Source organism: Trachypithecus francoisi, unplaced genomic scaffold (genome assembly GCF_009764315.1).
Source record: "Trachypithecus francoisi isolate TF-2019V2 unplaced genomic scaffold, Tfra_2.0 Contig01585, whole genome shotgun sequence".
Classification (NCBI taxonomy): Eukaryota; Metazoa; Chordata; class Mammalia; order Primates; family Cercopithecidae; genus Trachypithecus; species Trachypithecus francoisi.
The window spans coordinates 1,620,748-1,645,932 of NW_022681444.1; the positions used below are offsets into that span (position 1 = coordinate 1,620,748).

At 42.8% G+C, this 25,185-nt stretch overlaps 1 protein-coding gene and 1 long non-coding RNA gene across 2 annotated transcripts; both read left to right on the plus strand.

The window, feature by feature from the left end:
- Positions 1-1,023: 1,023 nt before the first annotated feature.
- LOC117070680 lies at positions 1,024-9,877 on the plus strand. The gene is made up of 2 exons (XR_004432004.1): positions 1,024-1,481; positions 9,685-9,877. It is a non-coding gene; the product is annotated as an uncharacterized LOC117070680 (long non-coding RNA).
- A 13,998-nt stretch (positions 9,878-23,875) lies between these two features.
- On the plus strand, positions 23,876-24,722 carry LOC117070684 (transcription factor BTF3-like). The gene has a single exon (XM_033190182.1). The coding sequence runs from the start codon at positions 23,987-23,989 to the stop codon at positions 24,500-24,502; it is 516 nt and encodes a 171-aa protein (XP_033046073.1). The 5' UTR covers positions 23,876-23,986; the 3' UTR covers positions 24,503-24,722.
- Positions 24,723-25,185: the final 463 nt, after the last annotated feature.

The following is a 25,185-nucleotide window of genomic DNA, read 5'->3' on the forward strand; positions in this document are numbered from 1 at the left end:
TTTGGGAGGCCGAGGCGGGTGGATCACCTGAGGTCAGGAGTTCAAGACCAGCCTGGCCAAAATGGTAAAACCCCGTCTCTACTAAGAATACAAAAATTAGCTGGACATGATAGTGGGAGTCTGTAATTCCAGCTACTCAAGAGACTGAGGCAGGAGAATTCCTTGAACCCAGGAGGCAGAGGTTGCAGTGAGCTGAGATCACGCCATTGCACTTCAACCTGGGTGACAGAGATTCAGTCTCAAAAAAAAAAGCAGCCTGTAGAGGAACACTGGTCAATGCCACTTGATGGTAGACTTTCCCACAGCATGGATTTCACCCAGTGCAGTTCCGTATGCCCTCTGTCTTCTGTCATTCCTGCAAATGACTCTTTTTAATGGTCACACCATGATTTGTAATCAATGCCCAGCTTACAGTTCTGAATCACTAGAATAGTTACCACTAAGATGAACATCCTTGCTTATATTTTTTGTATGTTTGTGGATGCCTTGTTCTCATGGGACAGGTGGCCCTCGCCTTCCCTGATCCTCCTGGGTTGGGAACATTGTTGTCTCCGCTTCAGGTCAGCCTGCCCAGCCCTTTAAAGCTAGGTCAGCATCCTCAGCTGCCTCGCAGCCAGGGCCACTGCCGGCCAAGCCACTCCATTTCTTCACACTCTGTGTCCCATCCCCATCTGAGTCTGACACACTCTTGCCCCCTGGAGACTCCTTCCCGTGTGGGCCAGCTTCTAGCCCTTCCTTCCCCACGCACCATATTTCTGAGGTCCCAGACTGCTTCGGGCATGAATCTACCCCAAACACAACACATATGTTTTTGTTAGTATGTGGTTGACGTATTTACGTATTTAAAAAAGTACAATGCAACCAGTGCTATTTCTGGCACACACCAGATCTGCTTAACCCACTTCTAATTTCGACTGCAGCTGGGGTGGACACTTAGGGTTTTTCCAAGGCAGCTGGAAAGTCCGGAGAGTTGACTGTCTTGTGGTCAACTTTCAGCCAACAAAGGTGTTGGGAGGTTGTTGGGGAACCAGTGGACAAATGTCTGCTTCTGCCAGCTGTCCTTTAGAGACTGTGGAGGCCAAGGGAAGATTTCCCCTTCCCACTTTGAAGGTTCACTGAAAAATCAACTCAGATAAGTTAGATTAATTGGAGATAAGGCACACGAATGTTAGTCACAGGTACCTGGAGCCTTCAGAATGAAGACCCTAGTCTACAGGGGAAACTGTCCATTTTTATGTTTAAATTTAGCCAAGTATGGACAGCCATGTAGAAATATGATTGGACAAAAGGGGATTGATCAAATGCTAACAGATGCAGTGGGGAAATCCAGCAGCACCTGTCTGTCTAGATTCCTCTTGCCGTCTCTGAACAGCCTGTCTGTCTAGATTCTTCTTGCCCTCTCTGAACAGCGTTCCTTCCTTCCGAGTATGGGACAGGACCCCCTCTGGAATGGGGATCTTATGACCTACAAGCCAAACAAGGTAAGTCAGATCATTTCTTTATGGCAGCAGTTTTTACATAGAAAGCAGATGGAAAGTTGGAGTAATGTTTTTAAGGTTTTATGGTTGGTTTCGGGAAAAGGGGGTTCTGGTTTCTATAAACTGCCTTAGGGAAGAAGGATTCTAGTTTCTATGGCTAGCCTTGGGGGAGAATGGGACTCAGAGACAGAAGGGCAGGAGAAAGCCAGAGAAAAAATTTTGCCGGGGGTGCTAAGGCCTGTAATCCCAGCACTTTGGGAGGCCAAGGCAGGCGGATCACCTCAGGTCAGGAGTTCAAGACCAGTCTGGCCAACATGGTGAAACCCCGTCTCTACTAAAAATACAAAAAATAACCAGGCATAGTGGTGACATCTGTAATCCCAGCAACTCAGGAGGCTGAGGCACGAGAACTGCTTGAACCTGGGAGGTGGAAGGTGCAGTGAGCCGCCAAGATGGTGCCACTGCATACCAGCCTGGGAGATAAAGTAAGACTGTCTCAAAAAAATAAAAAAAAAAAGAAAGAAAGAAAAGAAAAAAAACTTTTGCTTCTGAGGCCTTCATTTTGGGCTCTTGTTTTCTGATCCAGCAAGACATGGTTCTCAAGTGCGTTCTATAAAGTTCCTTGGGCCAGGTGCGGTGGCTCATGCCTGTAATCCCAGCTCTTAGGGAGGCGGAGGTAGGAGAATAGCTTGAGCCCAGGAGTTTGAGACCTGCCTGGGCAATATAGTGAGACCCTGTTCTCCACAAAAAGGAAAAAAAAAAAAATGACAAAAAATGAAATAAAGTTCCTTGGAGAGTCCCCAGCTAAAGTCAACCCTCATTTGCCCAGTCCAATAACACACCCTAACACACCCTTTCTTGGCACTGCTCCTCCCCTGGCTCATTCCTCCTTCTCCCTTGCTCCAGTTTCCTGGTGTTACTAAACTCCCAGTCCCCAAGTCCTTGTCTCAGGCTCTGTTTTGGAGAAAGCTCAAACTAAGACATGAAGGATGGTATCTGGTGAAGTCACAGCCTGCTGACTGAGCTAACCAGAATCCTCCAGAAGTGAGCAGCTGACAGATTGCAACAGAAGGGGCCGAAACTCACCAGACATCTAGGGTCAGGGAGTTCTTGGAAAATAGGCTGCCAGTAAGGTACCCATCTCCTGCCCCCTGAACACAGGATTTGAACCTGAGAAAGGGGACTCATCATTTGTCGGAGACCATAGACATATACTTACTTTAACTGCTCCCAGATGATGGCACATAAAGTTGCCTGGGGTAGACCTAGAACTAGAGGAAAGAGACCAAGAAGCATCACCTGTGAGGCCACCTGGAGTAAATGGGCAGAGGAGAGTGGCCTGACAACATGAGGCTCAGGGAAGTTGGTCTTTTTAAGTGCTTTTTTTTTTTTTTTTTTTAGTTTTTGTGTTTCATTTTGAACTAGTTTTTTTGTTTTTGCTGTTTGCGTTTTTCTGTTTTTGAGATGGAGTCTCACTCTTGTCGCCCAGGCTGGAGTGCAGTGGTACAATCTTGGCTCACTGCAACCTCCGCCTCCCGCATTAGGCTGGGCGCCGTGGCTCACACCTGTAATCCCAGCACTTTGGGAGGCCAAGGTGGGCGGATCACGAGGTCAGGAGTTCGAGACCAACCTGACCAACATGGTGAAGCCCTGTCTCTACTAAAAATACCAAAATTAGCCTGGCGTGGTGATGCACGCCTGCAAACCCAGCTACTCAGGAGGCTGAGGCGGTAGAATCGCTTGAACCCAGGAGGCGGAGGTTGCAGTGAGCCAAGATCACACCATTGGACTCCAGCCTGGGCGACAGAGGGAGACACTGCCTCAAAAAAAAAAAAAACCCTCCACCTCCTGGGTTCAAGCAATTCTCCTGCCTCAGTCTCCTGAATAGCTGGGATTACAGGTGCCTGCCACCAAACCCAGCTGATTTTTGTATTTTTAGTGGAGACTGGGTTTCACCATGTTTGCCAGGCTGATCTCGAACTCCTAACCTCAAGTGATCCATCTGCCTCGGCCTCCCAAAGTGCTGGGATTACAGGAATGAGCCACTGCCCTCAGCTATGTGTTTTGTTCTTTTGAGACAAAGTGTCATTCTGTTGCCCAGGCTGGAGTGCAGTGGCACGATCTTGGCTCACTGCAACCTCCGCTTCCCAGGCTCAAGCGGTCCTCCCACCTCAACCTCCCAAGTAGCTGGGACTTACAGGTGTGTGCCACCATGCCCAGCTAATTTTTGTGTTTTTTGTAGAGATGTGTTTTCGCTCTGTTGCCCAGACTGGTCTCAAACTCCTGGGCTCAAGTGATCCACCCACCTCAGCCTCCCAAAGTACTGGGATTACAGGCATGAGCCTTTTTTTTTTTTTTCTATTTCTTTTATTTTCTTTCTTTCTTTTTTAAACTTATTTTTTATTATACTTTAAGTTCTAGGGTACATGTGCACAACGTGCAGGTTTGTTACATATGTATACATGTGGCATGTTGGTGTGCTGCACCCATTAACTCGTCATTTACATCAGGTAAATCTCCTGATGCTATCTCTCCCCTCTCCTCCCACCCTACAACAGGCCCCGATGTGTGATGTTCCCCTTCCTGTGTCCAAGTGATCTCATTGTTCATTTCCCACCTATGAATGAGAACATGCGGTGTTTGGTTTTCTGTTCTTGCGATAGTTTGCTGAGAATGATGGTTTCCAGCTGCATCCATGTCCCTACAAAGGACATAAACTCATCCTTTTTTTGAGATGGAATTTTGCTCTTGCTGCCTAGGGTGGAGTGCAATGGCGCGATCTCTGCTCACTGCAGCCTCTGCCTCCCGGGTTCAAGCAATTCTCCTGCCTCCCAGCCTTCCAAGTAGCTGGGATTACAGGAGCCCACCACCACGCCTGGCTAATTTTTTGTATTTTTAGTAGAGATGGGGTTTTGCCGTGTTGGCCAAGCTGGTCTTGAACTCCTGGCCTCAGGTGATCCGCCTGCCTCGGCCTCCCAAAGTGCTGGGATTACACAGGCATGAGTCACCACACCTGGCCTTTTTGTTGTTGTTGTTGTTCTATGTTGCTTTGACAGAAAACAGTTGCTATCTTGAAACCTAGAAGAGATCATTGGATCAATAAAACATTTTAGAAAGCCAATGGAAAAGTGAACCAAAAACCTGATAAAAAAAAAACACAGTAAAATAAAGACAAATGACCAAGAGAAAAAAATGAAAATGTGAGAGGCATTCGAACCAGAGTGACTCCATCTTGAATAGGGGCTGGGTAAAATAAGGCTGAGACCTCCTGGACTGCATTCCCAGGAGGTTAGTTAGTTGGCAGAAGGTCATAAAGCCCTTGCTGATAAAACAGATTGTGGTAAAGAAGCTGGCCAAAACCCACCAAAACCAAGATAGCAACGAAAATGACCTCTGGTTGTCATCAGTACTCATTATACACTAATTATAATGCATTCGCAGACTAACAGATTCCTACCAATGCCATGACAGTTTACAGATGCCACAGCGACGTCAGGAAGTTACCCTATATGGTCTAAAAGGGGGAGGAACCCTTGGTTCCGTGAATTGCCTGCCCCTTTCCAGGAAAACTCATGAATAATCCACCCCTTATTTAGCATATAATCAAGAAATAACTATGGGTATACGCAGTTGAGAAGCCAATGGAATAGCCATCCTTTTATTCCTTTATTTTCTTTTTCTTTTTCTTTTTTTTTTTGAGACAGAGTTTTGCTCTTGTCGCCCAGGCTGGAGTGCAATGGCACCATCTCAGCTCACTGCAACCTCTGCCTTCCGGATTCAAGCAATTTTCCAGCATTAACCTCCGGAGTAGCTGGGGTTATAGGCACTCACCACCACACCCAGCTAATTTTTGTATTTTTAGTAGAGACAGGGTTTCGCCACGCTGGCCAGGCTGGTCTGGAACTTCTGACCCCAGGTGATCCGCCCACCTCGGCCTCCCAAAGTGCTGGGATTACGGGTGTGAGCCACCACACCTGGCCTTTCCTTTACTTTCTTAATAAACTTGCTTTTGCTTTACTCTATGGACTCACCCCAAATTCTTTCCTGTGCAAGTTTCAAAAACCCTCTCTTGGGGTCTACATTAGAAGCCCTTTCCAGTTACAAAAGGATGCTTATTTCTAGTAGTCAAAAAAGGCAAAGTAGGTCGGGCATGGTGGCTCATGCCTGTAATCCCAGCACTTTGGGAGGCTGAACAGGGCAGATCATCTGAGGTCAGGAGTTCGAGACCAACCTGGCCAACACAGTGAAACCCTGACTCTATTAAAAATACAGGAATTAGCTGGATTAGCTGGGTGTGGTGGCAGCTGCCTGTAATCCTAGTTACTCGGCCGGCTGAGGCTGGAGAATCACTTTAACCTGGGAGGTGGTGGTTGCAGTGAGCCAAGATGGTACCACTGCACTCCAGCCTGGGCGACACAGTAAGACTCCGTCTTAAAAAAAAAAAAAAATGGCAAAAGTGATATGTCAAAATACTATCTTTTGCCTGTCAAACTGGTGATGAATTTAAAATGTTAGTGCCTAGCACAGTGTGGCAGATTGCTATTACTATTATCATCATTGTTGTTTTAAGAGATGGGATCTAGCTGTGTTGCCCAGGCTAGACTCTGGGTTCAAGTAGTCCTTCCACCTCAGTCTCCTGAGTAGCTAGGACTACAGGCATGTGCCACAGCACCCAACTCACACTGCCGTTTATTCCCTCAAAATACATTCTATTTTCCATAGTAACAGAATTTCTGATGGCATAAGAATGCTTAGATACAGACTGTATTTCCCAAACTACTCTGTAGCAGATATGGTAATATGACTAAGATCTCACCAATGGAATGTGCCAGGAGTGGTTGTCAGGCCTCTGAGCCCAAACTAAGCCATCCTATCCCCTGTGACCTGCACGTAGACATCCAGATGGCCTGAAGCAACTGAAGATGCACAAAAGAAGTGAACTGATGACATTCCACTCGTGATTTGTTTCTGCCCCACCCTAACTGACCAACATACTTTGTAATCTCCCCCATCCTTAAGAAGGTTCTTTGTAATTCTCCCCACCCTTGAGAATATACATTGTGAGATCCACTCCCTGCCCACAAAATACTGCTCTTAACTCCACTGCCTATCCCAAAACCTGTAAGAACTAATGATAATCCCACTACTCTTTGCTGACTCCTTTTTCGGGCTCAGCCCACCTGCACCCAGGTGAAATAAACAGCCCTGTTGCTCACACAAATCCTGTTTGGTGGTCTCTTCACATAGATGCGTGAGACAGTGTGGACAGTACATAATAAATAATTTGCTGGCCCAGGAGGTCAAGGCTGCAGTGAGTCATGATTGCACCACTGAGTGACAAAGCAAGAACCTTTCTCCCTCTCTCGAGAGGGAGAGTTTTTTATTTTTTGGTTTTTTTTTTTTTTGAGACTGAGTCTCACTCTGTCACCCAGACTGGAGTGTAGTGGCACTATCTCAGCTCACTGCAACCTCTGCCTCCTGGGTGGAAACGATTCTCCTACCTCAGCCTCCCGAGTAGCTGGGGTTACAGGTGTGTGCCACCACGCCAGGCAAATTTTTGTATTTTTAGTAGAGACGGGCTTCACCATGTTGGCCAGGCTGGTCTCAAACTCCTGGCTTCAAGTGATCTGCCTGCCTCAGTCGCCCAAAGTGCTGGGATTACAGGCATGAGTAACCTCACCTGGTCACAAGATTCTTTCTCAAAACAAACAAAAAGAATTTGCTGGCCTCATTCCTGGTTCCCGGGAGGTAATCTTCAAACCCCTGGAACTTCCTGAGTAAAAAAAGTATCTTTGTTATTCATGATGTCCCCCATGGGCCACACCTGATGGTTTAGGTGACCATGGTTCCTAGGAAGTTTATGCTAATCTGAAGACGAGGTAGGGTCAGTGTGGAGACTGACTATGCCAGAATGTCCAACCATGTGATAAGACAGCTGGGACTTTGAGTCACCTGATATCAGCCCTATCTCTGGGGACAGCTAGGGTATAAAGGTTGAGTTCAACCTCATGGCCATGATTTAATCAGCCTATGAAATAAAGCTCCAATAGAAAGTCTGGACACTGTCATTTAAGTGAGCTTCCCTGGTTGTCCATACTATGCATATTGATGTGCTGGGAGGGTAGCGGCTCCCTGAGGATGATGGAAGCTTGATGTTTGGGACGCTTCCAGACCTTGCCCTATGCAGCTTTTCCTTTGGCTGATTCTGGTTTGTATCTTCCTGCTAATCATATGTATGATGCTATCCTGAATTCTACGAGTTATTGAAACTGCCTTTGCAAAATTATGACTGAGACAGTGAAAGAGACCTAACTTAACTGAATCTATCTTATTTCTTTCTCTTTTTCTTTTTCTTTCTTTCTTTCTTTTTTTTTTTTTGAGACAGAATTTCTCTCCGTCACCCAGGCTGGAGTGCAATGGCGTGATCTTGACTCACTGCAACCTCTGCCTCCCGGGTTCAAGAGATTCTCCTGCCTCAGCATCCCAAGTAGCTGAGACTGCAGACGCGCACCGACATGCCTGGCTAATTTTTTGTATTTTTAGTAGAGACGGGTTTTGACATGTTGTCCAGGCTGGTCTTGAACTCCTGACCTCAGGTGGTCCACCCGCCTTGGCCTCCCAAAGTGCTGGGATCACAGGCATGAGCCACTGCACCCGGCACCCCATCTTGCTTCTAACCTCCAAAGAGTCCTTGCTCATTCCTGGGTGTAGGCTGAACTATCTTTGAGAGAAACCCAGTTTGTAGTTAAAACAAAGACATTAACAGCCCTTTCCCAAAGCAGACCTTCTTGCTTGGGAACTAGATTGCATTTGTAGGACACAACATTAGAAATCACGGTTTAGGAGTTATGCAGCTGGAGGCTACAAGATTATAACCCTCCCTGGACTACTCCTAAGATCAGGGCTTGAGATATTTTGCAGACCCTGTACTTGATGAATCAGCTGGCCCCACCCAGAACAATCAACTGGCTCATCAGATCTTATGGTCCTTACCCAGGAATTGACTCAGCATAAAAAGGCAGCTTCGACTTCCTGTGATTTCATCTCTGACCAATCAGCACTCCTGGTTCACTGGCTTCCCCCTACCCACCAAGTTGTCTTTAAAAACTCTGCTCCCTGATTGTTCAGGGAGACTGATTTGAGTAATAAGAAAACTCCAGTTTCCCACACAGCCAGCTCCGTGTGAATTATTCTTCCTCTATTACAATTCCCGTGTATTGAGAAATCAGCTCTGTCTAGGCAGCGGGGAAGGTGAACTCCTTGCACAGTTACATTATTCTAGAATGACTGAACCTGAGGGAGTAGTGAGGATCCCTGGATTTGTAGTCAGCTGGTTAGAAGTGGGGGTAGTCTGGGAAACCCCAAACTTGCAGCTGATGTCTGAGTCTTCTAGAAGGCTGTGGTCTTTACCTTGTGAAGTTTGGTCGGACTATGAGCAGCTGGTGTCAAAAGTCACTGCAGGCAGGTTTAGGAAAAGTAACAGGAGGTGATGCAGTACCCCTAGGCGAGCAACAACAGGGAGCTCTTATCTTCTCTAGGCCTTAGAGACTGGAGAAAGAAGCAAATAGAAGCTCAGAGAGAATGGCACGGCGCAGACCATCTGACAGGAGTTGTGGCTTTCTTTTCTTTTCTTTTTCTTTTTTTTTGAGACAGAGTTTTGCTCTTTCACCCAGACTGGAGTGAAGTGGTGTGATCTCAGCTCACTGCAACCTCCACCCACCGGATTCAAGAGATTCTCCTGCCTCAGCCTCCCGAGTAGCTGAGATTACAGTTGCCCGCCATCACACCTGGCTATTTTTTGTGTTTTTAGTAAAGACAGGGTTTCACCATGTTGGCCAGGCTGGTCTCGAACTCCTGACCTCAGGTGATCCACCCACCTCAGTCTCCCAAAGTGTTAGGATCACAGGCATGAGACACTGTGTCTGGCCAGGAGCTGTGGCTTTCAATAAAGGGACACAGGCAACTCCCAGCAAGGAGTGAGCCAGAGCACTCGGTACCCTGATCTTTTGACTACATCCTCTGATCTCCTACTGCGGTCTTCCATTGGCTGAACTAAGCTGTAAGCCAAAGGACAAGGAAATCTATAGAGGTCAGCTCCAAGGCACACAGCAGAACAGAGCATGGATCTGGAGAGGCTAATATCCAGTTCACTTGCCCCAAACAAAATCATCTGCTCTCTACCGCCTTTCCCTCTCCTTTCTTGCAGAATAAAATCAAATGAGGACCTGGAGGACCTTTGATCACAGAGTTGGAGACAGTCCCCCAGGGGATGGCAGATGAAGATGAAGGAACTACAGTCCCAGAATGTTTTCAATGAGAACTGCCTCCTCAGCTTGGGGCTTCTTACCTTTAGATTCTTATGTGAAAAAAAAAAAGAAATGTCCAGCTTGCTTGAGTAACTGTGTTTTCTGATCTTTTTGCTATAACAGTTTAGCCTATATCCTAACTGATGTCATTGGTATGGAAGTGATAATCCAGGCTCTCTGCTACATTGGAGAGAGGGTAAATGGGTACAATATCTCTCAAAGACAATCGAACAAGATGTGTCAGGAGCTTTAAAAGTTTAGTTTGTGGGCCGGGCGCGGTGGCTCAAGCCTGTAATCCCAGCACTTTGGGAGGCCGAGACGGGCGGATCACGAGGTCAGGAGATCGAGACCATCCTGGCTAATATGGTGAAACCCCGTCTCTACTAAAAAAAAATACAAAAAACTAGCCGGGTGAGGTGGCGGGCGCCTGTAGTCCCAGCTACTCGGGAGGCTGAGGCAGGAGAATGGCGTAAACCTGGGAAGCGGAGCTTGCAGTGAGCTGAGATCCGGCCACTGCACTCCAGCCTGGGCGACAGAGCCAGACTCCGTCTCAAAAAAAAAAAAAAAAAAAAAAAAAAGTTTAGTTTGTGATTGTATTTCTTGGAGTTTAAGAAAATAGAATATTGGCACAAGTATATTCAATTACATACCATTGATGTGATTTTCATAAAAAATCAAGAATAGAAGCAACCCAAAAATATATACAATAAAAGAGAACAATTAATAGATTATGGTCCAGGCTGGCCAATGTGCAAAACCTGTCTGTACTAAAAAAAAAAAAAAATCCCAAAAATAGTAGCTGGACATGGTGACACACACCTGTAATCCCAGCTACTCAAGAGGCTAAGACACAAGAACCACCTGAGCCTGGAAGCAGAGGTTGCAGTGAGCCGAGATTGTGTCACTGCACTCCAGCCTGGGTGACAGGGTGAGACTCTATCTCAAAAAAAAAAAAAAAAAAAGATTATGGTTCATCCATATATGATGTTATATGATACAACCAGTACAAATGTTTCTTATTTATTCTTTTATTTTATTTTGTTTATTTTGAGACAGAGTCTTGCTCGGTCACCCAGGCTGGAATGAAGTATGATCTCAGCTCACTGCAACCTCTGCCTCCTGGGTTCAAACAATTCTCCTGCCTCAGTCTCCTGAGTAGTTGGGATTACAGGCACATGCCACCATGCCTGACTAACTTGTATTTTTAATAGAGATAAGGTTTCACCATATTGGCCAGGCTGGTATCGAACTCCTGACCTCAGGTGATCCATCTGTCTTAGCCTCCCAGAGTGCTGGGATTACAGGCATGAGCCACCATACCTGGCCATTTATTCATTTATTTTAGGGACAGGATTTCACTCTTGCTCAGGCTGGAATGCAATGGCACCATCATAGCTCACTGTAACCACGAATCCCTGGGCTCAAGTCATGCTTCTGCCTCAGCCTTCCAAGTACCTAGAACTACAAGCATGCATGACCAACCATTCCCCAATAATGTTTAAATACATATTTGTTTAAAGATGGGGTCTTTTTATGTTGTCCAGGCTGGTCTCAAACTCCTGGGCTCAAACGTTCCTCCCACCTTGACCTCCCTATGTGCTGGGATTACAGGGCAAGTCACTGCACCTGGCCACAAATGACTTTTATATAGAGTTTTAAACATGAGAAGATGCTAATAACATAATGTTAAGTGAAAAATTGGGATGTAAAAATATCATCTCAATTGTGTCAATATTCAAGGAAAACAGACAAATGAAATATGCCAAAATGATAACAGTTATTGTCTCTGGATTGTGGGCAATATCTTTCCCGTTATTTCTACTTTTGTTTTCTTCCCAGTGTTCCTATAATAACTATATGTTATTTTTTTTTTAAAAAAAAAGACAAAATGTCCTGTTAAAAAGTATCCATGAAGAAATAAGTATCCATGAACAAGGAAAAATCTGTCCAGTACAATTTCATCAATGTCCATGTGTCTTAGTCCCTTCGGGCTACATAAAAGAATACCATAGATTGGGTGGCTTATAAATGATAGAAATTTATTTCTCACAGTTCTGGGGTCTAGGAAGTCCAAGATCAAGACACCAGCACAGTTGGTGTCTAGTGAGGACATACCTACCGTTCCACAGACGGCATCTTCCAGCTGTTTCCTCACGTAGTGGAAGAGGCGAAGGGGCTCTCTAGAGTCTCCTTTTTTTAGAGGCATTAATCCCATGCATGAGGCTCCATCTTTATGAATTAATCATCTACCAAGGGCCCCACCTCTTAATGCCATCACATTGGGGATTACAATTTCAACATATGAATTTTGGGGGACACAAACATTAAGTCTTTGGCACCATGTGATTCTGTCTCACTTGCCTTTCCTAGTGCCTGAATTTGGTTCTGATTTCATATCTCTGAGACCTGCCCCATCTTCACTGTTTTCTAGTTGTAACATAGGTTGTCAACCTTGAATTTTCTTTTCAACTTCTCTCGTGATTTGAAGGATATTCTAGTGCTCATCCATAGCTTCTCTGATATGGACTCCCACAGTTACCTGGGTGATGACCTTGTTAGAGCCTACCTCCTAACTCCCAACACATCCCTTTCAGAATTATTTGCTACCAAATCCTTTTCATCCCTCAGAAGTCTGGGTTCTGTTTATTTACAAGGTGCATCTCTAGCTACTATGGAAAGTTTGATCCATGTCAACAATGATGGCAGGGTGGGAAGTGACAGGATCCCGGGATCTGTAGGGAAATGCAGACCAATTTTCAGCACCAAGGAGAGTTCTGAGGGAGCTGTCTCTGGGATGATCTCCTCATGACAGAATCCTTGTACCCTGGGGAGCTCATAAATACCCTGTAGGTCATATCCACAGGGAAGAATTATGTATTATATCCCTAGGGTATCAAATGATTTCATCTTCCTATGTTAACTATAAGTGACTGGTAGTGGCTTCCCAAAGAGCTCTCTTGGGGAGAACAATGAAATCTTGTATACGTTTAACAGGGAATTGTTCCAAGATTGATTAACGACTAATTAATTAATTTCCATAGGTGGAAAATGAGTGAGCCGTGAAATGGTTGCTAGGCATTTGCCAGTGCTAGTCTAACCCTTAGAATATCATGATTCTTAGCTGAATAAAGCAATCCTATCCTTCAAAAATCCTAATTCTTCATATTTGTTTTTTGGCAAATATCTTGCTGCAGGCTTGAACTAGTGCTTCCTTTATTGACAGTTTTCTCTATTATCTTCCACTAGATGACTGAGTGTCTGCCTCACTTTTTCTGTTGAATACTTTGGTTCCCTGAACCCTAATCCACCAAGCTGTGACCTTGGACTTCTATTTTGGCTTTGATACCCTCCCAGGTGTCTGCCGTTATCTATGACAGTCTGCGTCCTAAGAGTGGTCTTATTTCAATCTAGATGGACTTTTCTCCCAGTCACCAGAACTGCGACACCTCTTTGCTTGCCTCTGTTTATGTTAATCAAGGGATCAACCCTAGGATATGAATTCCATCCCAGGCCGGGAGCAAACACCTAGGCACCTTTGGGTTCTTTGATTTGATCTCTTTTCCTCCTGCTTTACTTTTCCATTTGTCTTTCCAGTACTGACCATGCTGAATGCTAGCATCCTCCTGCCTACTCTTCTCCATTTTCCTTGAATACTGAGGAGCTCCAATTTAGAAAAGGCTACATTCAGAGCATGCTCCAACCCCTAATCACCATCTCACCTATCTCCTATCTGGACTCCTGGCAGGATGCTCAGACTGCAAACACAAATATAGACCTCTGTGCCTGGCAAAACAAGACATTGATCTCATGGGTCTCAGCCCCATTTCTTGTTCCCTCTGGGTATCTGTGTTTAGGACTCCCCCACAGCCTTCTCAGTCCCATTCACTGAGAGACCCTCAAGTGTCAAAGACCAGGGATGCTTCCCTATATAGAAAGGAGGAACAGATTATGCTGAAATGGGTCTCTGGGATCTCCTACACATCTTGAAGTCATTTTCCCTTTGTATGTAATCGGAGACTCTGACATCTTGGCTTCACTATTATAACAGGCAGCCCGGGCTGTTGGTCAGAATGGAGGGACTGGGCCCTATGGGAATCTGGGTACAATGATCAGCAGGATCTTGAGGAAGCAGCTGAGCACAGAGCCACACTGTTGCCTGCAGGTTCAACTTCCACAGTCTTTTGCTCTTTCTCTTTTTGCTGTCTCTCTCAGAACACCAGGCTTCGTGTCTTCCCTTTTCTTACTCCTCCTTTTCTTACTCCTCCCTCTGTTCCCTTCTGCTGTTCTTCCTTGAAAATAACTTTTGATGAATCTTGTTCTTATTTTAAAGTGATCTTTTTATTTGGAAAATACAGTAAAACATCAACAACTGATAATTCCATCAACCAGAGGCATCCACTCTTACCACCCTGCCATATTCTTCCAGTCTCTTTCCTTTTTTCTCTTTCTTTTAACAGAATGATTTCAAATTTGTTTATTATATGCAACAATAAATGATCCCATCTTGGCTGTCAAATATTTCAACCATAGAAATACAGACAGTAAAATTGAAGTGTTCCCTTTATACTCCTCCAACTTCAACTCCTTCTTAGAGGTAATCACTGCAATCTTTTGGGTTGTATATATTCTGGGTACTTAAGTTTTACATGCTTATGTATTAAATGAAAATTGTGTTTAGCCTTGAAAGAGACTGATGGAAGTAGAAATAGAAGCAGAGGAGCGTATTGTTTTCTCATGGAAAAGCAGTCTGAAGGCAGGTACCACAGCAGCTTCATGGTTGTCAGGGACCTGGACTCCTCTGAACTTTCTGCTCTTCTATTCTTAGCGTTGGCTTCTATGACCCCACGGTCCAAGATGGCTGTGGGAATTCCAGCCATCATGTCCTTATCCAAGAAAGAAGGAAGGGCCAGGTGTGATGCCTCCTGCCTGTAATCCCTGCACTTTAGAAGGCTGAGAAAAGAGGATTGCTTGAGCCCAGGAGTTCAAGACCAGTTCAAGACCAACATAGAGAGACCCCATCTCTACCCTCAACAAAAAAATTAGCTGGGCACGGTGGTGCGCACCTGTAATCCTAGCTATTTGGGAGGCTGAAGTAGGAGGATTGCTTGAGCCCAGGAATTCAAGGCTGCAATAAGCTATGATTGTATCACTGCCCTCCAGCTTGGGCAACAGAGTGAGACCCTATCTCAAGTTAAAAAAAAAAAAAGAAAGGAGGGAGAAGGAAAGATGGAATGACAAAGAGAGAATGTCTTGGCTATCAGTTTTCCTTTTAATGAGCCTTCCCAGAAGACTGTCGTAATAACTTCTGTTTATATATTATTGGACAGAACTTAGTCATATAGCTACCTAGCTACAAATGAGGCTGGGATCTGTGGTCTTTTAGCTAGTTATGTTGTACTTCTATTACTACGGAAGAAAGGAAAACGACACTAGCTAAATAATTACATATTTCTGTCACAATGTATATTTTTTATTTTTACATAAATGTGATTATATCATATTTATAGATTTTCAACTTCATTTTTTCACATTCACTTTACCTTGAGAATTTTTTCAATATCATAATACATAGTTCTCTCCTAGTCTTTTAAACTGACATCTAGCATTTCATCAGTTTATATTATGATTTATTTAACTACTCCTCTATTGATAAAAATTTAAGTGCAGACTCTGTGCAATGATTCTGCAGAATAGATTCCTGAAAAAAATTTGCTCAAAGAGTAGGCACATTTAAAGTTTGGATAGATACTGCCAAGTTATCATCCAAAAATGTTTTATAAATTTACAGATCTGCCAACCATATATAAAAGGACTTTTTTTTTTCATATTATCTCCATCACTGGATATCATTATTTTATAGTTTTATTAATTTGGAGGTAAAATGTCATTGAATATTTTAATTTCTAATTTCTATAATTATTTAAAGTTTAGGTTTACATTTGTTCATAATTATTTGTATTTCTTCTTTTTGAATTTACTGTTCAGTTTTTTTGCCCTTTTTTTATTGAGTTGTTTCTGACAGATTTGTAGTAGCTCTTTATAGATACTGAGTATCAATCTTTTATCTGTTATATACATTACAAATACTTCTCTCATTCTGTTGGTTTTCTCTTAATATTATTTATGTGATATTTCTTTATACAGAAATTTTTTACGTATTGTCATATCTGCCCATCTTTTTCATATAAGCTTGTTGTCTTTTTAAAGGAGATTTTGCTGCCATGAAATTATGAAAATATTTCTCATGGAAGTTTTTCTGCCAAGAGATTTAAAAAATATTCTTCTACTTTTTCTTCTTAAATTTTTATATTTATTTTTAAAATTCCATGTTTTTCATTGGTCCGTTCTCCCATCAATACCATGGAGTGTTAATAACTGTAATGTTGTACTTTGGTAGCTTCTAGTGAAAATCTTCATTATTGTTGTCTTTTTAAAGTTTCTTGGCTATTCTTATACATTTCCTCCTGCAAAAACTTTAGGACCATAAATCAGTAATCAAAACTTTCCTAACAAAAAATAAGCTCATGACAACCATTTTCACAGCCAAATTCTAACAGATGTACAAAGAACTGGTACCAACCCTATTGAAACTGTTTCAAAAGATCAAGGAGGAGGGAATCTTCCCTAACTCATTCTACAAAGCCAGTATTGCCCTGATGCCAAGGCCAGGCAAGAACACAACAAAGAAAGGAAACCACAGGCCAATATCCTTGATGAACACAGATGCAAAAATCCTCAACTAAATACTAGTGAACTCAATTCAATAGCACATCAAAAAGATAATATACTATGATCAAGCAGGCTTTATTCCAGGGATGCAAGGATGGTTCAACGTATGCAAATCAATAAATGTGATTCACCACATAAGTAGAGTAAAAACAAAAAGCATATGATCATCTCAATAGATGCAGAAAAGGCATTCAATAAAATTCCGCATCCCTTCATGATAAAAATCCTCAACAAAGTAGGCACAGAATAAATATACCTCAAAATAGTAAAAGCCACATAAGATAAACCCACAGCCAATGTCATACTGAAAGGGAAAAAGTTAAAAGCATTCCCCTTAAGAAATGGAAAAAGACACAACTCCCATTCAACATAGTACTGGAAGTTCTAGCTAGAGCAATCAGGCGAGAGAAAGAATAAAAGGCATCCGCCAGGCACAGTGGCTCACTCCTGTAATCCCAGCACTTTTGGAGGCCCAGGAGGGTGGATCACATGAGGTCAGGAGTTTGAGACCAGCCTGGTCAACATGGCAAAACCCCGTCTCTACCCAAAATACAAAATCTAGCCAGGCGTGGTTGCAGGCGCCTGTAGTTCCAGCTACTCAGGAGGCTGAAGCAGGAGAATGGTGTGAACCCAGGAGGTGGAGCTTGCAGTGAGCCGAGATTGTGCCACTGCACCCAAGCACGGCGACAGAGTGAGAGACTTCATCCAAAAAAAAAAAAAGAATAAGATGCATCCAAATTGGAAAAGAAGAAATCAAATTATCTCTGTTGAATGATTGTATGGTCTTCTACCTTGAAAACCCTAAAAAATCCTCCAAAAGATTCCTAGATTTGATAAATGCCTTCAGCAAATTTTCATGATGCAAAACCAACACACAAAGATCAGAAAGATCAGTAGCATTCCTATATACCAACAACAAGTTGCAAGCCAAATCAAAACCTCAATCCAATTTATAATAGCTACAAAACACACACACACACACACACACACACACACACACCCCTGGTAACACATTTAACCAAAGAGGTGAAGATCTCTACAAGGAGAACAACAAAATACTAATGAAAGAAATCACAGATGACACAAACAAACGGAAAAATATCACATACTTGTGGATTGGAAGAATCAATATCATAAATGATGATATTGCCCAAAGCAATCTTCGGATTCAATGCATTTCCTATCAAATTGCCAATGTCATTTTTCAGAAGAAAAAGCAATTCTAAAATTCATATGAGGCCAGTGCCATAGTTCATGCCTGTAATCCTAGCACTTTTGTAGGCTGAGGCAGGTGGAACACTTGAGGTCAGGAGTTTGAGACCAGCCTGGCCAACATGGTGAAATCCTGTCTTTACTAAAAGTACAAAAATTAGCTGCATATAGTGGCATATGCCTGTAGTCCCAGCTACTTGGGAGGCTGAGGCAGGAGGATCGCTTGAACCCAGGAGGCAGAGGTCGCAGTGAGCCTAGATCGTGCAACTGCACTCCAGCCTGGGAAACAGAGCAAAACTCTGTTTCAAAATAAAATAAAATAAAATTCATATGGAACCAAAAAAGAGCCCGAATAGCCAAAGCAGTCCTAAGCAAAAAGAACAAAGTTGGAGATATGTTACCTGACCTCAAATTTTATGACAAGGGTATAGTAACTAAAACAGGATGGTACTGGTATAAAAATAGCCACATAGCTCAATGTAACAGAAGAGAGCACCCAGAAATAAAGCCACATACCTACAACCAACTGATTTTCAGCAAAGCCCACAAAAATACACATTGGGGAAAAGGACACCCTATTCAATAAAGGGTGCTGGGAAAATTGGGTAGCCATATGCAGAAGAATGAAACTAGACCCATATCTTTCACTGTATACAAAAAGTAACTCAAGATTGATTAAAGACTTAAGTGTAAGACCTAAAACTATAAAAATCCTAGAAGAAAACCTAGGAAGTTTTCTGGACATTAGCATAGCCAAATGATTTATGACTAAGACATCAAAAGCACAAAAAACAAAAACAAAATAGACAAATGGGGCTCAATTAAACTAAAAAGCTCCTGCGTGGCAAAACAAATAATAAACAGAGTAAACAGACAACCTAAAGAATGGGAGAAAATATTTGCAAACTGTGCATCCAACAAAGGACTAATAGCCCAGATCACAAGGAACTCAAACAACTCTACAAGAAAAAACAAATGACTCCATCAAAAAGTAGGCAAAGACCATGAACAGGCATTTTTTTAAAGAAGGCCTACAAGTGGCCAAAAAATGTATGAAAAAATGCTCACCGCAGTTTCCGCCTCCCGGATTCAAGTGATTCTCCTGTGTCAGCCTCCCGAGTAGCTGGGACTACAGGCGTCTTCCACCACACATGGCTAATTTTGTATTTTCAGTAGAGATGGGGTTTCACCATGTTGGCCAGGCAGGTCTCAAACTCCTGACCTCAGGAGATCCACCCACCTTGGCCTCCCAAAGTGCTGGGATTACAGGCGTGAGCCACCGTGCCCAGTCAAGATTAATTTTTTTTAGAGCAGTTTTAGGTTCACAGCAAAATTGAGAGGAAGGTATAGAAATTTCCCATATATCCCCTGCCCCTCATATGCAGAACACCTCATACCATCAACATCCCCTACCAGAGTGGTCCATTTGTTAACAACCAACGAACCTGTACTGAGACATCAGTATCACTCAGTCCATAGTTTAGCTCAGGGTTCATTCTTGGTGTTGTAAATTCTATGGGTTTGGACAAATGTATAATGGCATGTGTCCACCATTATAGTATCATATGGCACATTTTCACTGCCCCCAAAATACTCTGTGCTCTGCCCATTCCTCCCTTCCCACTTCTCTGATCTTTTTACTGCCTCCATAAGTCTAAACTGATTTGACATTTAACACTACCACTAACAATATATGAGAATTTCAGTTGCTCTGCGTGTTTTCCTCTGCAAGCTTTATAGTTTTAAGTTTCATGTTTAGGGTTTTTTGTTTTTGTTTTAGAGATAGGATCTTGCTCTGTTGCCCAGGCTGGAGTGCAGTAACACTACTATAGCTCACTGCAGTCTCCAACGCCTAGGTTCAAGCAATCTTCCCATTTCAGCCTCCTGAGTAGCTGGGATTGCAGGTATGAGCCACTGTACCCAGCTATGCTTAGGTTTTTTTTTTTTCTTTTTTCTTTTTGAGACGGAGTCTCGCCCTGTCACCCAGGCTGGAGTACAGTGGCATGATCTCGGCTCACTGCAAGCTCCGCCTCCCGGGTTTACGCCATTCTCCTGCCTCAGCCTCCCGAGTAACTGGGACTACAGGCGCCCGCCACATCGCTCGGCTAGTTTTTTTGTATTTTTTTCAGTAGAGACGGAGTTTCACCGTGTTAGCCAGGATGGTCTCGATCTCCTGACCTCGTGATCCGCCCGTCTCAGCCTCCCAAAGTGCTGGGATTACAGGCTTGAGCCACCGCGCCTGGCCTGCTTAGGTTTTAAAAAATATGTATTTAAGGTCAATTTTTGTGTATGATGTGAAATGGGTAAAAGTTTATTTTTCCATATGGATATCCAGTTGTCCCAGTTCCATTTGTTGACAAGACTTACCTTTCCCCATTGGATTACTTTGGTGCTCTTATTTAAAATTAAGTATTTGAGCTCTCTATTTTGTTCCATTGATACATTGTTGCCCTTATAGTCCTTATAAGTTTTGTAGAGTCCTTATAGCAGTACCATAATCTTAATTACTTGAGGTTAGGTAGGAAAGCCTTCCAAACTTATCTTCTGGACTGCTTTGCCTATTCTAAGTCATTTGCATTTCCAAATAACTTTTGAATTAGTTGACATATTGCTACCAAATAATCTTTGTGGGATTATAACTGAGATTAAGTTAAATGTATAGATGAGTTTGGGGAGAATTGATATTTTAATATTTTTGTGTCTTTCAATTCATGAACATCTTATATATTTCCATTTCTTTAGGTCTTCTTCAATTTCATTCAGAAATGTTTCATAGTTTTCAGTATATATATCTCACATAACTTTTGTTAAATTTATTCCTATGAGATTATATGTAGTTTAATCCTTTTGTAAGTCAACTTGTTTTTTAGACTTTATTTTCCAATTGTTTCATACCAGTATACAAATATCTAATTAATTTTTGTTTTCTACCTTTGTGTATGTGACCTCATTAAATTCAGGTGCTAGTTCTAGTAGTTGTGTTATAGCTTCCCTGAGATTTTCTACCTAAACAATTACGTTATGCCATCTGCAAATAGAGAAGATTGTATTTCTTTTTATTGCCTTATTGCAATGCTTAGATTCTTTGGGACCCTATTGATTAGAATTGGGTGAGTGTGCACTTAACTTGGTCAGTTTGGACTAATATAGCAAATATACCATAGACTGGTGGCTCAAATAACAAGCATTTCTTTCTCACAATTCTGAAGGCAAGTAAGCCCAAGATCAGGTGCCAGCAGATCCAGTGTATGGTGAGGGACCACTTCTCCTCCTCCTCCTCCTCCTCCTCCTCTTCTTTCTTATTTATTTATTTATTTATTATTTTGAGATGCAGTTTTGCTCTGTCGCCCAGGGCTGGAGTGCAATGGTGAGATCTTGGCTCACTGCAACCTCTGCCTCCAAGGTTCAAGTGATTCTCCTGCCTCAGCCTCCCAAGTAGCTGGGGTTACAGGGGCCTACCACCATGCCCAGCTAATTTTTTTGTATATTTAGTAGAGACAGGGTTTCACCATGTTGGTCAGGCTAGTCTCGAACCCCTGACCTCTGGTGATCTACCCACCCTGGCCTCCCAAAGTGCTGGGATTACTGGTGTGAGCCATCACACCCAGCCCTTCTTTTTTCTAAGACAGGGCCTCACTGTGTTTGCCCAGGCTGGAGCATAGAGGCAGGATTATGGCTCACTGCAGCCTCAACCTCCCAGGCTCAGGTGAACCTCCCACCTCAGCCTCCTGAGCAACTGGGACTACAGGAACATGCCACCAAGCTTGGCTAATTTTTTTTTTTTTTTTTTGTAGAAACGAGGTTTTACTATGTTGCCCAGGCTGGTCTTAGACTGCTGGGCTCAAGCAATCCTCCTGCCTCAGCCTCCCCAAGTGCTGGGATTACAGGCATGAGCTACTGCACCTGGCCTCTGGATATCTTCATATGTCCTTATATTCTTATGGAGGAGAAAAAAGGCAAGGTATCTCATGTTTTTTCTTAAAAATGCACTAATCTTGTTCATGAGGGCTCTACCCTTATGACCTATTTCCTCCTGAAGGCCCCATCTCTAAATACCATTGTACTGGGCATTAGTCTTCAACATAGAATGTTGAGGATTCACATTCAGTTAATAGCAGCATCCTTGCCTTGTTTCTGACGTTAGGGGGAAAGTGTTTAATTTTCCTAAGTATTATGTTAGCTGCGTGATTTTCTCAGATGCCCTTTATAAGATTAAGAAAGTTTACTTCTACTCCTAGTCTGCAGGGTGCTCTTTTATTTTGATTTTTTTTTTTTTTAATTGAGACAGGGTCTCGCCATGTTGCCCAGGCTGGTCTTGAACTCTCGGCCTCAAACAATCCTCCGGCCTCAGCCACCCAAAGTGCTGGGATTACAGGTGTGAGCCACCATACCCGGCTTGAGTGTTCTTTTTAAAAATCCAGAGTGGATACTGGAGTTTGTCAAATGCTTTTTCTGCATCTATTGAAAGTGATCATATGTGGTTTTTTTTCCTTCCTAGTCTGTTAATCAGTGAATTACATTGACTGATTTTTGAATGCTGAACCAACATTGCATTCCTGAGATAAATCACAATTGGTCATGATGCATTACTCTTTTTAAATACATCGTCGAATTTTATTTGCTAACGTTTTGTGCTTTTTTTTGTCTATGTTCATGGGAGATGTGGCTCTGCAATTTTCTCTTTTTTTTCCATAATGGGTTTGTCAGGTTTTGGTAATTGGATTGTGATGGGTTCATAAAATAATTTGGAAAGTTTTCTTATCCCCTTTGTTTTCTGCAAGAGTTGCCTGATGTTGGTCTTCTTTCTTTCTTAAAGAAAGCTAGGACTCACTCGTGAAATTATTTGGGCCTGGAACTTTCCTTGTGGAAAGATTTTCAATAACAAATTCAATTTCTTTAATATTTATGGATATTTATATCTTCCATCTCACTTTGGGTCATTTTTGATAATTAGTCTTTCAAGGAATTCATACATTTTATTTGAATTGTTGAATTTATTGACAAAGTTATTCATAATATTATCACTTTTTATTCTTCAATGCTTGTGATATTTGTAGTGCTAACTCCTCTTTCATTCCTGATATTTGATAATTTGTGGGGTTTTCCTCTTTTTTTCTTGATATCTGACTAGAGGTTTATCAATTTTTAAAAATCTTTTAAGGCCAGCGCAAAGGCTCATGCCTGTAATTCCAGCACTGCGGGAAGCCAATCAAGGGGGATAGTTTGAGCCCAGGAGTTTGAGACCAGCCTGCACAACATAAGGAGATCCCATTGCTACAAAAATTTAAAAATTAGTCAGGTGTGGTGATATGGACTTATAGTCCTAGCTACTCAGGAGGCTGAGGCAGGAGGGTCACCTGAGCCCAGGAGTTTGAGGCTGCAGTGAGTTATGATTGCCCCACTGCACTCCAGCCTGAATGACAGCAAGACGCTGTCTCTAAAACATACAATCTTTTAAAAGACTTAACTCTTCACTGTTAATTTTCTCTGTTGTTTGTCTCTTTTCTGTAGCATTGATTTCTACTTTTAGTTTTATTATTTTCTTCCTCTAATTAATTTGGTTTACTTTTCTTAGATTCTTTGTTTGTTTGTTTGTTTGTTTTTAGACGGAGTCTCGCTCTGTCACCTAGACTGGAGTCTGGAGTGTAGTGGTGCAATCTCAGCTCACTGAAACCTCCATTTCCTGGGTTCAAGTGATTCTCATGCCTCAGCCTCCCAAAGTAGCTGGGATTGCAGATGCCCACCACCACGCCTGGCTAATTTTTGTATGTTTAGTAGAGATGGGGTTTCACCATGTTGGCCAGGCTGGTCTTGAACTCCTGACCTCAGGTGATCTGCCCGCCTTGGCCTCCCAAAGTGCTGGGATTACAGGCGTGAGCCACGCACACGGCCTCTTAGATTCTTAATGTGAAGCCATAAATAATTAATTTTAAATCTTTCTTTTTTTCTAATACAAACATTTAAACTTTCTTCTTTTCTAATATGAGTATTTAAACCATAATTTTCCCCATAACGGCTGCTTTGGCTGCACCTCACAGATCCTTATATGTTACATTTTTTTTTTTATCATTCGATACAAAATATTACCTAATTTATTTTGGGTTTTATTCTTCGACTCGTGGACTATTTAGAAGTATATTGTTGCCCTTTAGCTGCCATCTTGCGTCTCCGCGTGCGTGCGCCTAATCTCAGCTGGTCCACCCCAGACCCCCTGAGCACCAACTCTAGCCCCCCGCGCGGCCCCTTATTCGCTCCAACAAGATGAAAGAAACAATCATGAACCAGGAAAAACTCGCCAAACTGCAGGCACAAGTGCGCATTGGTGGCAAAGGAATTGCTCGCAGAAAGAAGGCGGTTCATAGAACAGTCACAGCAGATGATAAAAATCTTCAGTTCTCCTTAAAGAAGTTAGGGGTAAGCAATATCTCTGGTATTGAAGAGGTGAATATGTTTACAAACCAAGGAACAGTGATCCACTTTAACAACCCTCAAGTTCAGGCATCTCCGGCAGCGAACGCATTCACCATTACAGGCCATGCTGAGACGAAGCAGCTGACAGAAATGCTACCCAGCACCGTAAACCAGCTTGGCGCAGATAGTCTGACTAGATTAAGGAGACTGGCTGAAGCTCTGCCCAAACAATCTGTAGATGGAAAAGCACCACTTGCTACTGGAGAGGATGATGATGATGAAGCTCCAGATATTGTGGAGAATTTTGATGAGGCTTCCAAGAATGAGGCAAACGGAATTGAGTCAAGTTCTGAAGATAAAACTTGAAGAAGTTACTGGGAGCTGCTATTTTATATTATGACTGCTTTTTAAGAAATTTTTGTTTATGGATCTGATAAAATCTAGATCTCTGATATTTTAAGCCCAAGCCACTTGGACACTGCAGCTCTTTTTAGTTTTTGCTTATACACAATTCATTCTTTGCAGCTAATTAAGCCGAAGAAGCCCGGGAATCAAGTTTGAAACAAAGGTTAATAAAGTTCTTTGCCTAGTTAAAAAAAAAAAAAAGAAGAAGTTACATTGTTTGGGCTGGGCGCGATGGCGGTGGCTCAGACCTGTAATCCCAGCACTTCGGGAGGCTGAGGTGGGTGGATCACCTGAGGTCAGGAGTTCGAGATAAGCCTGGCCAACTTGGTGAAACCCCATCTCTACTAAAAAAATAAATATTAGCTGGGCGTGGTGGTGGGTGCCTGTAACCCCGGCTACGCAGGAGGCTGAAGCAGGAGAATCGCTTGAACTTGGGAGACAGAGGTTGCGGTGAGCTGAGATCTCGCGATCACCCCACTGCACCCCAGCCTGGGCAACAAGAGTGAAACTCCATCTCAAAAAAAAAAAAAAGGAGAGAGAGAGAGAAAAAGAAGTATATTATTTAATTGCTGGATATCTTATTTTTATTGATTCTCAATAAAATGTCTATTGTGGTCAGAAAACATATTCCATGTAGCTTCATT

Coding starts and splice junctions, on each gene's coding strand:
- LOC117070684 (XM_033190182.1), top strand. CDS start 23,987: ATGAAAGAAACAATCATGAACCAGGAAAAACTCGCCAAACTGCAGGCA.